The sequence below is a fragment of the Candoia aspera genome, chromosome 1 (assembly GCF_035149785.1).
Source record: "Candoia aspera isolate rCanAsp1 chromosome 1, rCanAsp1.hap2, whole genome shotgun sequence".
Taxonomy (NCBI): domain Eukaryota; kingdom Metazoa; phylum Chordata; class Lepidosauria; order Squamata; family Boidae; genus Candoia; species Candoia aspera.
In genome coordinates this window covers 272,348,281-272,361,147 of record NC_086153.1, presented here as the reverse complement: position 1 = coordinate 272,361,147, position 12,867 = coordinate 272,348,281, and the positions used below count along the sequence as shown (strand labels likewise).

At 40.5% G+C, this 12,867-nt stretch overlaps 1 protein-coding gene across 1 annotated transcript in view; it reads right to left on the bottom strand.

The window, feature by feature from the left end:
- Positions 1-12,867, bottom strand: part of CSTPP1 (centriolar satellite-associated tubulin polyglutamylase complex regulator 1) — a 180,381-nt gene that overhangs the window by 151,425 nt on the left and 16,089 nt on the right. Inside the window, exon 2 of the mRNA XM_063289701.1 lies at positions 11,933-12,035. Within this exon, the coding sequence (XP_063145771.1) occupies positions 11,933-12,035 (103 nt within the window). The remainder of the gene's footprint in view (positions 1-11,932; positions 12,036-12,867) is intronic.

Sequence of the window (12,867 nt, the reverse complement as noted above, 5' to 3'; positions counted from 1 at the left end):
GTACAAGGTATAGGGGTCGTCCCTCCCCAGGGACCAGCGTAACACCTCGGTGTTCAGGCCATCCTTGAACAACTCAATGATGGTGGCTTGGGACCAGTCCTCTACTTTCCCAGCCAGCGCTTTGAATTCTAGCGTGTAATCAGCCACGGATTTTGACCCCTGCTTGAGTTCTTTCAGAGCCCACTTTGCCCTCTCTTTCGCCAGGGGATCCTCAAAGTGTTGCCTCAATGCCCAGAGGAACTCGCTGAATTTCTCCAGTTCGGGCGCTTCCAACTGGCACATCTGGACATACCAGTCTGCCGCCCTCCCTTTCAGTTTGGTGGCAACGGTGAGAATCTTTGCCTTTTCCGATTGAAAAAGCGACCCCCATTCCTCCATGTATGCTTTTGCATTCGTCAGGAAAAAGGAGAGTTTCGTTGGATCCCCATCGAACTTGACAGGGAAGTCTCTCATCCCGCCTCCCGACGGGCTGCGCCCCAACCTCGGGGCTGCGGCGGGTGGTGCTTCTCGGGGTACCGGCGGGGCCAGGGCGGGGGTTGGCCGCCCGGGTGAGGGGGCAATTTCCATCTGGACCGATTGGTCTCCCTCTCGCACCCGCGCCGTCCGCCTCTGCTCCGGGGACTGCCCGTGGGACGAAGGAGTCGAATGCCGTTGGCTTGACCCCTCCCGGGTCTCCCTCAACGAAGTCACATCGAGACTCAGCTGCTTCAGGATGGTCTCCAACGAGTCCATTTTCGACTCCAGCACCCGGATACGATCCGGGGTGGGGGAGCCCTCCGTAGGCTGCACCTGGACCACTGTGGGGGATAATGGGTACCTCTGCCTCCATGACGGACCTCCCGCCACCGAGACATCCCCTTGGGTCTCATCCCAGGTGACCAGTTCACCCGGGGTGGTTACTGTGGTCTCCGGGGCAGTTTTCATGCCCCCGACTTCACCGTCCGACTCCGAGCTCGCCTCTTCCAGGATGGCTGACAACTCTCCCACTTGGGACAGTCGGGCGGGTTGCCTCACGGTTGAGTCCGGCTCCCCTTCTTCCATCATCACGATATCGGGTTCGGTCATCGCCGGCGCTCTCCCTCACAGGGTTAGACACTTGCCCAATCCTGGAAAGGGGCCAGCGGAGTTGGGATCTTAGATTCTCAGCTTTATGTAATGATTGCCCAGCCCAAATACTCAGACTCACAAGTGAATGCTAAATGAAATCTGATTTATTTAGGAACTTAGGACAAATACAGAGAAAGCTGACAATGAGCAAAAGCGCGCCAAATACAAACTTAAAACTCCTCCAGTGCACACGTGTCCCACCCCCGTTACATCAGCCCCGCCCGGTCCAGGTGCTAGCAAACGTCAGACGTGCTAGCCTGGGAAAGCAACCTTGAACATAACAGATAATAGGGAAACATTCCAAAGCGAAGCCAAGAGATAAGCAGTGCCATCCTCCCATGAGAGATGAAACACGCAACCAATTAATGACATGAGAAATGTTACGATGTCTCGGAGGCATTGAAACGGCGAACATGACACCTTTCCTGTGAAGTTTGACGGCAATCCTACGAAGCTGTCTTTCTTCATTACTAATGCTAATAGCTACATGGAGGATTGGGAGCAGAGCTTCCGCTCCGAGAGGGGGAAAATCAATGCCATTGCAAATAGGCTGAAGGGGAGGGCGGCGGATTGGTACGTCCAGCTGTGTCAACCAGAGGCCCCAGAGCTGGAAGACGTCAAGGAGTTCCTGTGGGCGCTAAAACAACACTTTGAGGACCCTCTAGCACAAGAAAGGGCAAAACGGGCTCTGAAGAACCTGGCCCAAGGGTCGCTTTCAGTGGCAGACTACGCGTTAGAATTCAAAGCACTGGCCGGAAAAGTTGAGGATTGGTCCCAGTCCACCCTAGTAGAGATGTTTAAAGATGGGCTGGAAACTGAGGTCCTTCGGTGGTTCTCTGGGGCGTGATGACCCAAAGACTTTGTATGGGTTGATGTTAGAATTTAACATCACTTATTAGAATTCAGCAAATAAACCACAAAATAAATATTAAATACAAACAATAATATAAACGTGCTACTAGACCATCAATGCAGTCAAATCACAAAGAATTCTAAAAATGGTATCATTTTGAATTTTGCCAGATTCAAAAAACAGAACCATACTGGTCTGTCAGCAATAGCTGCACATAAAATAGATATGAAGGGCTTAGAAAATTTACTGAAACAGGGGTTATAAAAAATAACCACACATCTATATAAAAGGAAAAGGAAAATAGAAATAGGCCATAGATTCTATAGCCCCTTCAATAGAACCGCAAAATTTTAATACATACAGGACTTTTTAAAATTTCACTTCAACAGCAGTTCTTGGAAGTACATTAAAATATGCTAATATTAAGTTCTAAATTTGGAGACAGTCATTTGATTTAAATATCTTGCCAGCCTAAATTCACTGGTGAAGTATCTCTAATATGTTTGTATTTATTTATCTATTTATTGGGGGGGGGCTATTTTATAAGAACCAAAAGGGTCTTTTCACTTATTCATGTTGGTATTAAATAAAAGTTGCCTACATAGCTAAAAGTGTTCTTCAGTATATGCAACTAGAGGAACACAGAAGTACCAAGATGAAATGTTAAATTCTTTCCATATGAATCTATCCCACTGTTTTTAAAAGATGTGTTCAGGATTAAAGCACAAAAATACATTTAAAAACAAACAATTCTATCAGAGCTAACACAATTATCAATTCTCTTAAAAATCCAAGCAGATTCCCAACAAGTATGCAGTTTGAGCACCAAATCAGATGATACTGTAAATATTATGCCTGTCTCATTGTTATTATATCCACAATCATTTTTCATTCACCAATGATTACCATGCAGCTCTCAGCAATAGATTCCATTTTAGGAAAGTTTTACAATGCTTCTTCCACTCAAGCATCCACTCAATAAAAGTCATGCAAAATTGCCTAAAACTTGAGAATTTTTTTTAAAGTGTATTAAATTTCCTGTTTCATATTTTTTCCAACAAGTAGGAGCTGATCTGAATTTGTCAAGTTCTTATCAGAAACTCTTATTTGAAGCATTTAACACTGCTCTTCAGCTGAAAAATCTCCCAGAACTGATTACAGAATTCAGTAGTTAAAATTCTAACAGTTTCCACCCTTAGGTATATGATCTAAAAGACAGAACTCAGAAGAAATTGTGAATTGGAGAAGAATTTAAAAAAGCAAATTGAGGCACTAATTTGTCGTTGTGAAGAATAAATAGCTAAAATGAAAACAATTCAAGGTGAGTAAGAGCTGAGTCTGCCTGTCTTCAGTCCTTTGCTACAGCCTGATGGAATCTTCCTTAGAAAAATCTGGAGAAGCAGCAAGTTAATTCCTTATAAAAAATTAAAGATTTATGCCAATAAATCTCATTTACTTTGTAAGCTGTAAGGATAATTACACATATAGAGTAAGTAAGATTATAAAAAGAGACTAAATATTCCAGCAATACATCATACTGAATATTTAACTATTCCTCCTTATATGCATTTTTTCTGTTCATTCTCAAGGCATAGAAAACCAGCTTTGGCTCACTGAGCAAAAATAAGTGGCTCCCGAGAGCACGCTGTTGAGAAAATGTCAACATGCAGACCTTTATTCTATACTGAAGTGGAATCTTTGTCACACTTCATCAGTAGAAAGGAAAACCCAAGTAGTGAAAGGAATAGAATATAATTGCAGTTTACTGTTTCTGGCTACCAATTAGTAAGAAAGCAACTAAACATTCAGTAGATATTTTTACCATTGACTTGCAGATGCAGAAGACATTGATATTCTATCAGAATAAAATATTTAAATTGTGAAATCAATGCCTTTAATTCTCATTTGATGTAACATTCAAACTAATTCCAATATAGTTCTGAAGCTGGATTTCAGATTGCTTAGCAAAACAACAAAAAGGAAACTCCTTCAAAAAACAAAACAAAACAAAACAAACCAGTTGGCAGATCAAGTAGTCTATCTCTGGCTTCCCTAATTCAATCCCAACTCGGAGTGTGAAAGTCTTGAATAAACTGAAAGACCTTTTGCATTTTGTATCTTAGATCAATGATATACACAGTTTCTTGAGTATAAATCTCAGAATGTTATTTCTTTTTCTAGATCGTAGGGAAAAAACAACATGCCAGGGTCTCCTAGTTTTTCTTTTCAGTACTTCTAGGAGCAGGGAATTTTAACTAACATGGAAGACCTGTCAGTAATCAGCCTCAAAAAATCCCAGTGGAAGATGCCAGCTGAAAGTATCAGCTCGCTGCCTGGTTGGGGATAGCAGCAGCTATGCATTTGTCACACAGTTTGTTGCAGTCAGCTAGTGTCTGAGATAACGCTGTCATCTTTAATTTCAGTAATGCTGAAGTCAGTGGAGAAAAGAAATGAACATCATGCATAAGGGACTAAAAGAAAGAAAGAGACAGAAAAACACGGCCTGAGTGTGGGAGCCAGAATACAAATATCAAGTTGAAAGTATACATTAACTTCACTAGATCATGAAAATGTGAACCAAAATTTCCAAAGCCTCCTGAATGGATATGATAATGACCAAAAACAGCTCCATAGTACCGTGGCTTATTTTTTTCACTCACAGACCACAAGATAATGCTGCTCACACAATTACTGTTTAGTCCCCCTCCCCCTCCCTCCCGCCCCCTGACTTCAAGTCAATTTTCGGCATAGAAAATTAAAGTATCTCGGAATAAACACTGGATCTCTGACAAATACATGTCTAAAAAATTTGCATTTCTTCTAAAGGAGGAGATGCCTTAGATTGGGCAATATATTCTACTAACCTCATTGAGGATGTTACATTACATAGAAATTAAGGTGAGGAACTTAGATGTATTAAGGAACTATTTTCTTTTACAAGATGCAGAAACAAGATTCTTTAAATATTCAGTATTTGAACCTATTCCTCACAGCAATATTAATAAAGGGTTATCAGCACTGAGAATGGGTTTTGCCAATTAAGTAACAAAAGCCCATTAGCACATCCCCTCTGCCTTGCTAGTTATTGCCAAACAACAGTATGGCCATCCAAAATAAGAATGCTCAAATCCAACAAAAATATCACTAAGTTGCCATGGTGCTACAGAGCACAAGACACTTGAGACCACATGCCAGAGTCTCCATCTTACACTGAGCTGCCTGTTGTCTTATACATGACATATTCCACTTTGTTCACCTTGGTCTTTTCTTCTTGGAAGGCTGAAGACTTTGAAAAGGCATTCTCAACAACCCTAAATGTTAATGGAGCGGAAGATCCACTTGCAAAGAAACTTTCAAAAGAAGAAAAGGTCATTTTTTTAAAAATCATGCCTCAGGTATTTTTCTCTCCTTGTCTTGTTTTATACCTTCCTCGTCAAAATCTCTTGGGGTAATGACATATCCTGCTACAATTTCCAAAAGAAAAATGATCAGAGCACCATCTGAACAAGTCCTCCTCTCTGGCATAAAGTTTTCACAGCCTCTTGGGAGCATTCTTCCTAAAAGAAAACCCTTCTGGAATTTAATATTCTCTCATCGTGAGTGTTAGAGTAATGTGATCCTTTTCAGAAAGTCTTCTATAAAAGCTGAGCACATTGGCAATCTTTTGCTCATGTTCTATGATAGGTTCACAGTCACAGAAACAATCATAGGTTTGTTTGACCAAGCTATTGTAGTGAAGGAGTTCGGAGAGGAGGGGGCTCATCTGTTCTTCAGTAAGAACAGAACTCTGGCAAAAGGTTTAGGAACGAGAGAGTACAAGCAAAGAGAGTGCTTTCATCAGTACTTTCTCAAAAATATTAAAAATTCTACTTTTTCTAATGCTCACACTGAAGACATTTTAACTGATAGTCTCATCTGGGTGTTCAAGAGTCTCTTTACATCTAGCAATGTACTTATTCACTTATTCATCATCATAGCAAGCTGTGCCTTGACTCCTCTCAGGATGTTTTTATCATTCTACACGCTAGTCATCAGAAGAACACAAGCAAAAGGAATAACAGTAAAAAGGAAGAAGGAAAAGAAGCCATCTACTAAAGAAAATACTGGCAGTTAAATGGAATCTGAGGCCAATCCATAAGTTTATTTATTTTATTATTATTAATCAAATTTATCACTGCCCATCTCCCAAAAGGGAGCCAAGAGCTACAGCTCTGTTTCCTACCTTGTTTCCCACCTTGCTAGAAAAGAAGCCATTTCCTGATAAATTGTGAGGCCAAGGAGGGAGCAGGACAGTGATGGTCTGTGCATTTGGAGAGCTATGGGGTGCTGCAGCCTGGTTTTAGAGCAACACCTGGATCCCAGGATTTCCCCAGGCACCAAAGGGCCAGATAGCCCAGCACTGGAGGACCAAACAACTTCAATTTTGCAACAGTGATTTTGCCTGCTTTGCCACTTGTCTCCTTAATGTTCTGAGTCACTGTGCATCACAGTTGGCCAGCAGCGAAAGCAGGCAGGACCTCTGAAATTTTGTGTTGCTAGTAAGAGGTCTGGGTTGAAAACTGCCAGCATAGGACATGCTTTGGAACACTGATTCTCCAGTCAGGCTGTGCTCCAGGTTCTGTGACATCAAGGCTGTTCTGGAAGTTGTTTGGAAACAGCTTGACTCCTTGCTGCATGAACCTTTTAACACAGACTGGATGTACGACAGTTCAGTTTCAGATGGCAAGGACTTTGGATTGCATCAGTGTAGCTTCCTTGTATCTGCTCCTCACTTAATAACATTAAGAGGCTGTGTTCAGGACTGAATTTGATTAGAGGCCTGGAGAACTATACCTTGGGTGAGAGCCAGAGTTGGGCACCAGGGTCCTGGTGTTGTTTACAATCTCCCATCTCTAGTAAGAGTCACCTGGGCTTATTGTGATTTGGCGCAAGATACCAGAGAGTTATTCTGGTCATGGTGGTGGCACGACTGTGGAGAAAAGGATGATGATGGTCTTGATGGCAATGGGAGGTATGTGAGAGGCAGTGAATGGGCTGCACTGAAAGAAGTGGGGGTTGATATCTATGACTGATCACCTAAGTCCTCATTCCTTGGAGCCCTGGGGCTTTGGCTGCTGCTACTGAATGCTAGGTCTGTTTGCAATAAAACCACCTCCATCCATGATTTAATTATGGATGAGAGGGAGACCTGTCTTGCATTACTAAAATCTGGGGGCAGGGGAGAGGAGGGGGGAGTTCTTCTCTCAAAGATCTGCCTATATGGGCTTTGGCACTAGCCACGGTCCAGGGTGGGGGTGGGGAAGGATATGGTTATTGTCAGCTATGAGACTCTGCTGGCATCAAGACGCACTACTCTGCAGGTAACTGGAAGTGAGACCTTATTTGTGCAGTTAGGGCCAAAGGCATAGTTGGGCTAGTTGATGGTGTACCGTTCCCCCTGCTACTCAGTCATGGCTACTCAACCTAATTGCTAGAATGGCAGTGGTATCCCCCAAACTAGTATTGTTGGGAGACTTCAATCTGCTTTCCCTGGGTGAGGGGTCTGGAACAGCACAGGAGTTCAGAGCTGCCATGAGAGCCATTGACCTGCCCCAATTTATAGAGTCACACATTAGAACTGGTTTTGCAACACGATGCAATATGATCAGAAAGATGGGGGAAACCAAGCTTAGCCCCTTGTCATGGGCAGATCATTCTCTCTTATTGCTATGCAGATTCAAGGTGCAATTCCCTCTGCAATGGAGAAGTACCTTTTATATAGCCTGCCTCAGGACCTAATGGATCCAGTGATTTTCCGAGGCACTTGGGGAGGAGTTTCCTGAGGATCTGTGGGCAGTTTGGTTGAAATCATGCTTGACCACAGGAACAAAGGGGCAACTAGGGAATTTAACCAGATTACTCTACAGTAGTTTCTCCCCTCTTACAAATTCACTGCAACTTCTTAGTTTAGTGAGGAACTCAGGGAAATGAAGTAGCAGAGGAAAAGCCTAGAGCATGGCTAGAGAAAGTCCCATCTCATATCTTACCAGACACTGGTTAAGAGCTCAAATTTGAACCCACATAGTGGTGATTCAAGTGACAAAAAGGAGATATTTTATGAAATGATCTATGAGTCTTTGAGTCCTGAGAAAGTGGTTAGGGCTCACTGTGGTGTCATCTCTGCCACCTTTCATTTGAATCCTGCCCATCATGGTCAGTTAATGCCTCCTGTGAGGTGACAAGAGGCTGGATTTGAGTAGTAATCAAAGCTTCTTTGAGTGAGGGGATGTTTCAAGAGGCTTGGTGTTCTCAGCTCAAGAAGAATTCACTTAACTTGACTATTTTAGATAATATTAGACCTGTCTCCTTCTTAAGGAAGGTTATAGAGAAAAATGATGGCCTGGAAACTTCAGAGAAGCTTAGAAGAGGATTACCCAGACCCTCGGCAGTCAGGTTTCAGGCTGGAATACACCTCCTGCTCCTTCTTGATGTCCTAGCTACTTTCAGTTTCATGGATCATGATATCCTCCTGAAACACTTCCTCAGGACTGGAGTGGGGGGCACTCTTTTGCAGTGGTTCTTCTCCTTCTTGAGGGGGCGGCTCTAGTCAGTGGTGCTGGAGGAAAAGGACAGGTTTGCCTAAAAACCTGTTCTTTGTGGTTCCTCTAAGGCAGAGTGGCTTTGGGTTTCTGGACCTAACAATTCCAGAGAAATGCCTTCTTTAACTCTTAATGAAGTTCTGGGCATTTTTAATCACTACATCCATACCTTATAATTCCCTCCCCTCAGAGATCTGGTATACTTCTTTCCTCTAGGATTTCAGGACGGTACTTAAGACCTGATTGCTCCATCCAGCACAGGAGAAGGCCTTGTTGAGAATGAAGTCTGGAATCTGGTGGGTACATTATTTTGTGTATTTCATGTTTATTTTTTTGGTTTTATTGATTTTGTTCATATTGTGCCTTGGTTTATTACTTCTGAGCCTTTTATTTTATGCTGATGTTGATTGTTAGCCTGTGGGAATGGGAGATGTACAAACAGAGTGAATAAATAAATGATAGAAGTGTTCTGGCTCCAACTGCACACTGAGTTCTATGATTCTTTGGTTTTTCCTTTTTTTAAAATGCAAAGTAACCTAGGCAGACTATAGTTGGAGCAGAAGAAAAATGGAAGGGAGAGGCTGCTTAACCTTTTCCAGCTCAAGATCACTTTGTCAAAATTGCATTCTTAATCTATATAGGTCAAGATACAGGAATTCTGTAGGTTTCCCTTTCTTTTTTTCAAAAATAAAACACATAACTTGCAGATAGCAATCCTGAGATGGAAAACAAATAAAGAATATTGCTAGCTAGCCAGTCTTCAGCTGTAGCCTGCCTTCTGCTGCTTTAACTCTTTTTTTAAAATGCAGAAGAAAATATCACACAATTTTGCATAATGCATGGCTTGGTTCACCTTCTACAAAAATCATTGAGAAGTCCCGCTACTTCATGTCTTTGCTTAGGCAGAATATTTTGCTGGGAACCACAAGGAATGTTAGGAATTCCAAAAACGTTTACTATATAACAACAACCTGTGCCACACACACACAGCATGGCATTTCCCCACTTTGTTCTTTTCAGAAACTGATCTCTCCCCCATACCTCACTTAAAAGAGAAAGACTTCATCACCCCAATTCCCCATTATTCCACTTCTAAGATTAAGTAGAAATTGGCCTGGTTTAAATGTTCATTATTTGTATCTACCATGTTCTTCACAGTGCCTTATCTTCATGAAGACAAAAACATTATAAGCTTTTTCACATAACAGGTTTTATTTCACTAGGATTACTTGTTTTTTCAGAATTAAAGCAGAATATCTTCAGAGAGTGACTATATGTATACATGTCACAGCATATGTAGAGATCAGGTCTGCACAACTCATCAAGGGGAAAGAGCCACAATGAAAAATTTAAAAACCTTATGGGCAACAAAGAAATACCTAGAGTGCCATTCAGCTGTTCTGTGGCTAGCAGAGTGGAGAAGTTCTGGAGCTGATGGTGGGAGTGAGGCTTGGAGGTACTTGGCAGGATATCTTTTGGCACAGCAGCAACAGCGGCTTACTTTTTAAAAAATGTTGGTGAGCCGCATAAGACTGCTTGGCGTGCCATATGTGTGCTGCTTGCCAGCCTGGTATACATGATGGTCTTGATGGAGACAGGGAAGATGCACTTTTCTTGCTGGGACTAACGGACAAACAACTAGAAAAGACTTATGGACGATTGTTTTGTACATGGTAACTGCAGCAAGATTATTATATGCACAAAGACGGAAAGACTCTGAAATACCTACAATGGAGGAATGGTTGGTGAAGAAGACAGAATTTGCAGAGATGGCAAAATTGACCTGTTTAATTAGAGAAAGGCAATAACTACATTTGTCAGTGACTGGAAACCCTTTGTGGACTTTTTGTTGAAAACAGAAAAAATGTACTTGTGATTTATGGGTTTGATGATTAGAAAGGGTAGATTATGGAAGGAAGGGAGTTATAACCTTAGAGAGAGAGGATAAAAGTTGAATGTATTTATAAAGTAGTAAAGAAAGACCGGAAGCCGTTTCTTTATATTTTTTTCTTTTTTCTTTTTCTTTTTCTCCTTTCTCTTTCATTTCTTTATTCTTCTCTTACCACTTTTGTTTTACTCTCCTTTATTTTCTTTTTCCTTTAAATGTTTTTATTCTGTAAAAAATTCTTCAATGAATATTAATTTAAAAGAGAGAGAGAGAGGGAAGATTCATTACCAAAGCAATGAACAGATAAACATTGCTTAAGCCCATATGAAGATAGAGATTCATGAAAACACCTAAGACAGGTGATCCACAAATTCACATGAAGATGAAAGAGGGAGGAGGGGAAGCATATTCAGACCTGCAAGATTCTGTTGCTGTAGCCATTCTAATAAAAGTAGTTTTAGATCTATATAGCATCTGTCTGTTGATCTGGTCTACCTTGTAGGGCTGACAGCACATTACCTATATTAAAATAGATTTTATATTTCTATTAGCTATTCTTCATGGAGAAAATCTGTCTATGTTTGCTGAGAGTTGACACCAACTTGATGGCACATAATCAATCAATCAACTAATCAGCTATTCTAGATAAAGGAGGAGGAGGAGGATATGTCTGAAAGATCAATGTTCTATACATACTGTACAGAAGTTCTCAAAAACAGGAAAAAGAAGAGGCAAGTCTATCACATGGGAAATTGGCAGAGATCAGAGAAATATCAGTCATCAAATTCAGATAATGAATAAAATGAGATCAGTCATCAAATTCAGCAATATGATGTCTTTCTCACATCCATAACTTTGGTCTGGCTAGCTTGTTACTATAAAGCAGTGTCTGATATATTTTCTACTAAATTGAATCCAGTTAATGTCTGGTTACACCAACTAGTTATTTTGTGCTTAGCTTCTCTGAAATGTATACCCATTTCTGCCAGGTATTAACAAATGACATGACTGGGCAAGTCTCAGAACAAGGGAAATAAAAATTGGTTGAATAGATTCCTTAGGTTAAACTTTTCTTAGACTGAATATAGTACTAAATGAAATCAGGGCTCATTTAGGACCATCTTCTTAAGCTAGAATAAAGCTGTCCAGTACAAATATCTTGGGAGAAATTGCTTGTAATCCCCCAGAAGGGCTAATGACAAGAGATTATGTTTCCATATTATGGAACAGCCTCCCCCAGGAAATTAGACTTACCTCAACTTTGTAAGCATTCTAGAATCAGAAGAAAACGATGTTCTTCTGAACATCTTTTTTAACTGGTTGGATAACACCATTGGAATTTTGCATACTGCACGTTTATACATACATTGCTCCACTTCAGTTTAAGTTAGCTGAATGGTTTTCATCTTTGTATTCTCTTATACTATGCATTTTACCATGGAAATTTTATGTTATAGCAAGTATTATATGAGAAATAAGGATACTGGTAGGTTGTAATATACTTACTATTCAGTGAAGAACCTGGCAATACCATATTGACCAATATCTTCTCTGCTTTCTAGCAGCTGGCTCACTGCATCTTCCATATAAGTAATGACATGCCTTTGGGCTGAAAATAAGAGTAGAATTTGTTACCCTGTTAATGTAAATGTCTTATCACATGTCTCTTTCCGTTAGTTCAGTTAGCACAGTTAAAAAGTTAAGGACTTAAACCTTTTGTTATACTTCTTACATTCTGGAACTGAAAAGCATTTATACTGACCTTGTTCACACATTTCAATATACCTTAAGATGGTTTCTTTGACTTAACATGTTGTATGAACTCAGGCACTGAGTTTTATAATCCATGACTGATGGGTTATTGTATTATAACAAATTACTTTATTTGATTTATTAAATAAACTATGGTTAAATAAATAAACCATAATTAATCAAACTATGTGAACACAATCACAGATATACACTCTTATGCTATCATCTTAATGAAATGTGTCCTGAAAAGTGTAAATCCTATGTTCTTTATCTGAGATCCTGAGATTTGATTGCATTTTCCCTGAACCATTAAAACAATTCCTAGGCCAGGGGTACATGTTTGTTTTTCACATAATGGTATTAAAAATTACGTCATAACTGAGTAATTCATTGTGTTCTATATCTGTCAGCTACTATGGGATAAATAAATGAAAGCAGCCTAGAATAAGAATAAAACTACAGATATAATTAGGTATTATACTAAGCTCGCTCTTAATATATTTCTTTACAGCTATGCAAAAAGATAGCCTCCTAGAATCCCCCAGTCAGTGATGTCAATTCTTACAGAGCTTTAAGCTTAACATTTCACCATCAAAATTGGACTTATTTATATTCTGAACCTGCCATTTTAGTAGTGTGGCCCTCAATAGGTTACATCAAGCCTATTGCAATTCTTGAGCCAACGTATG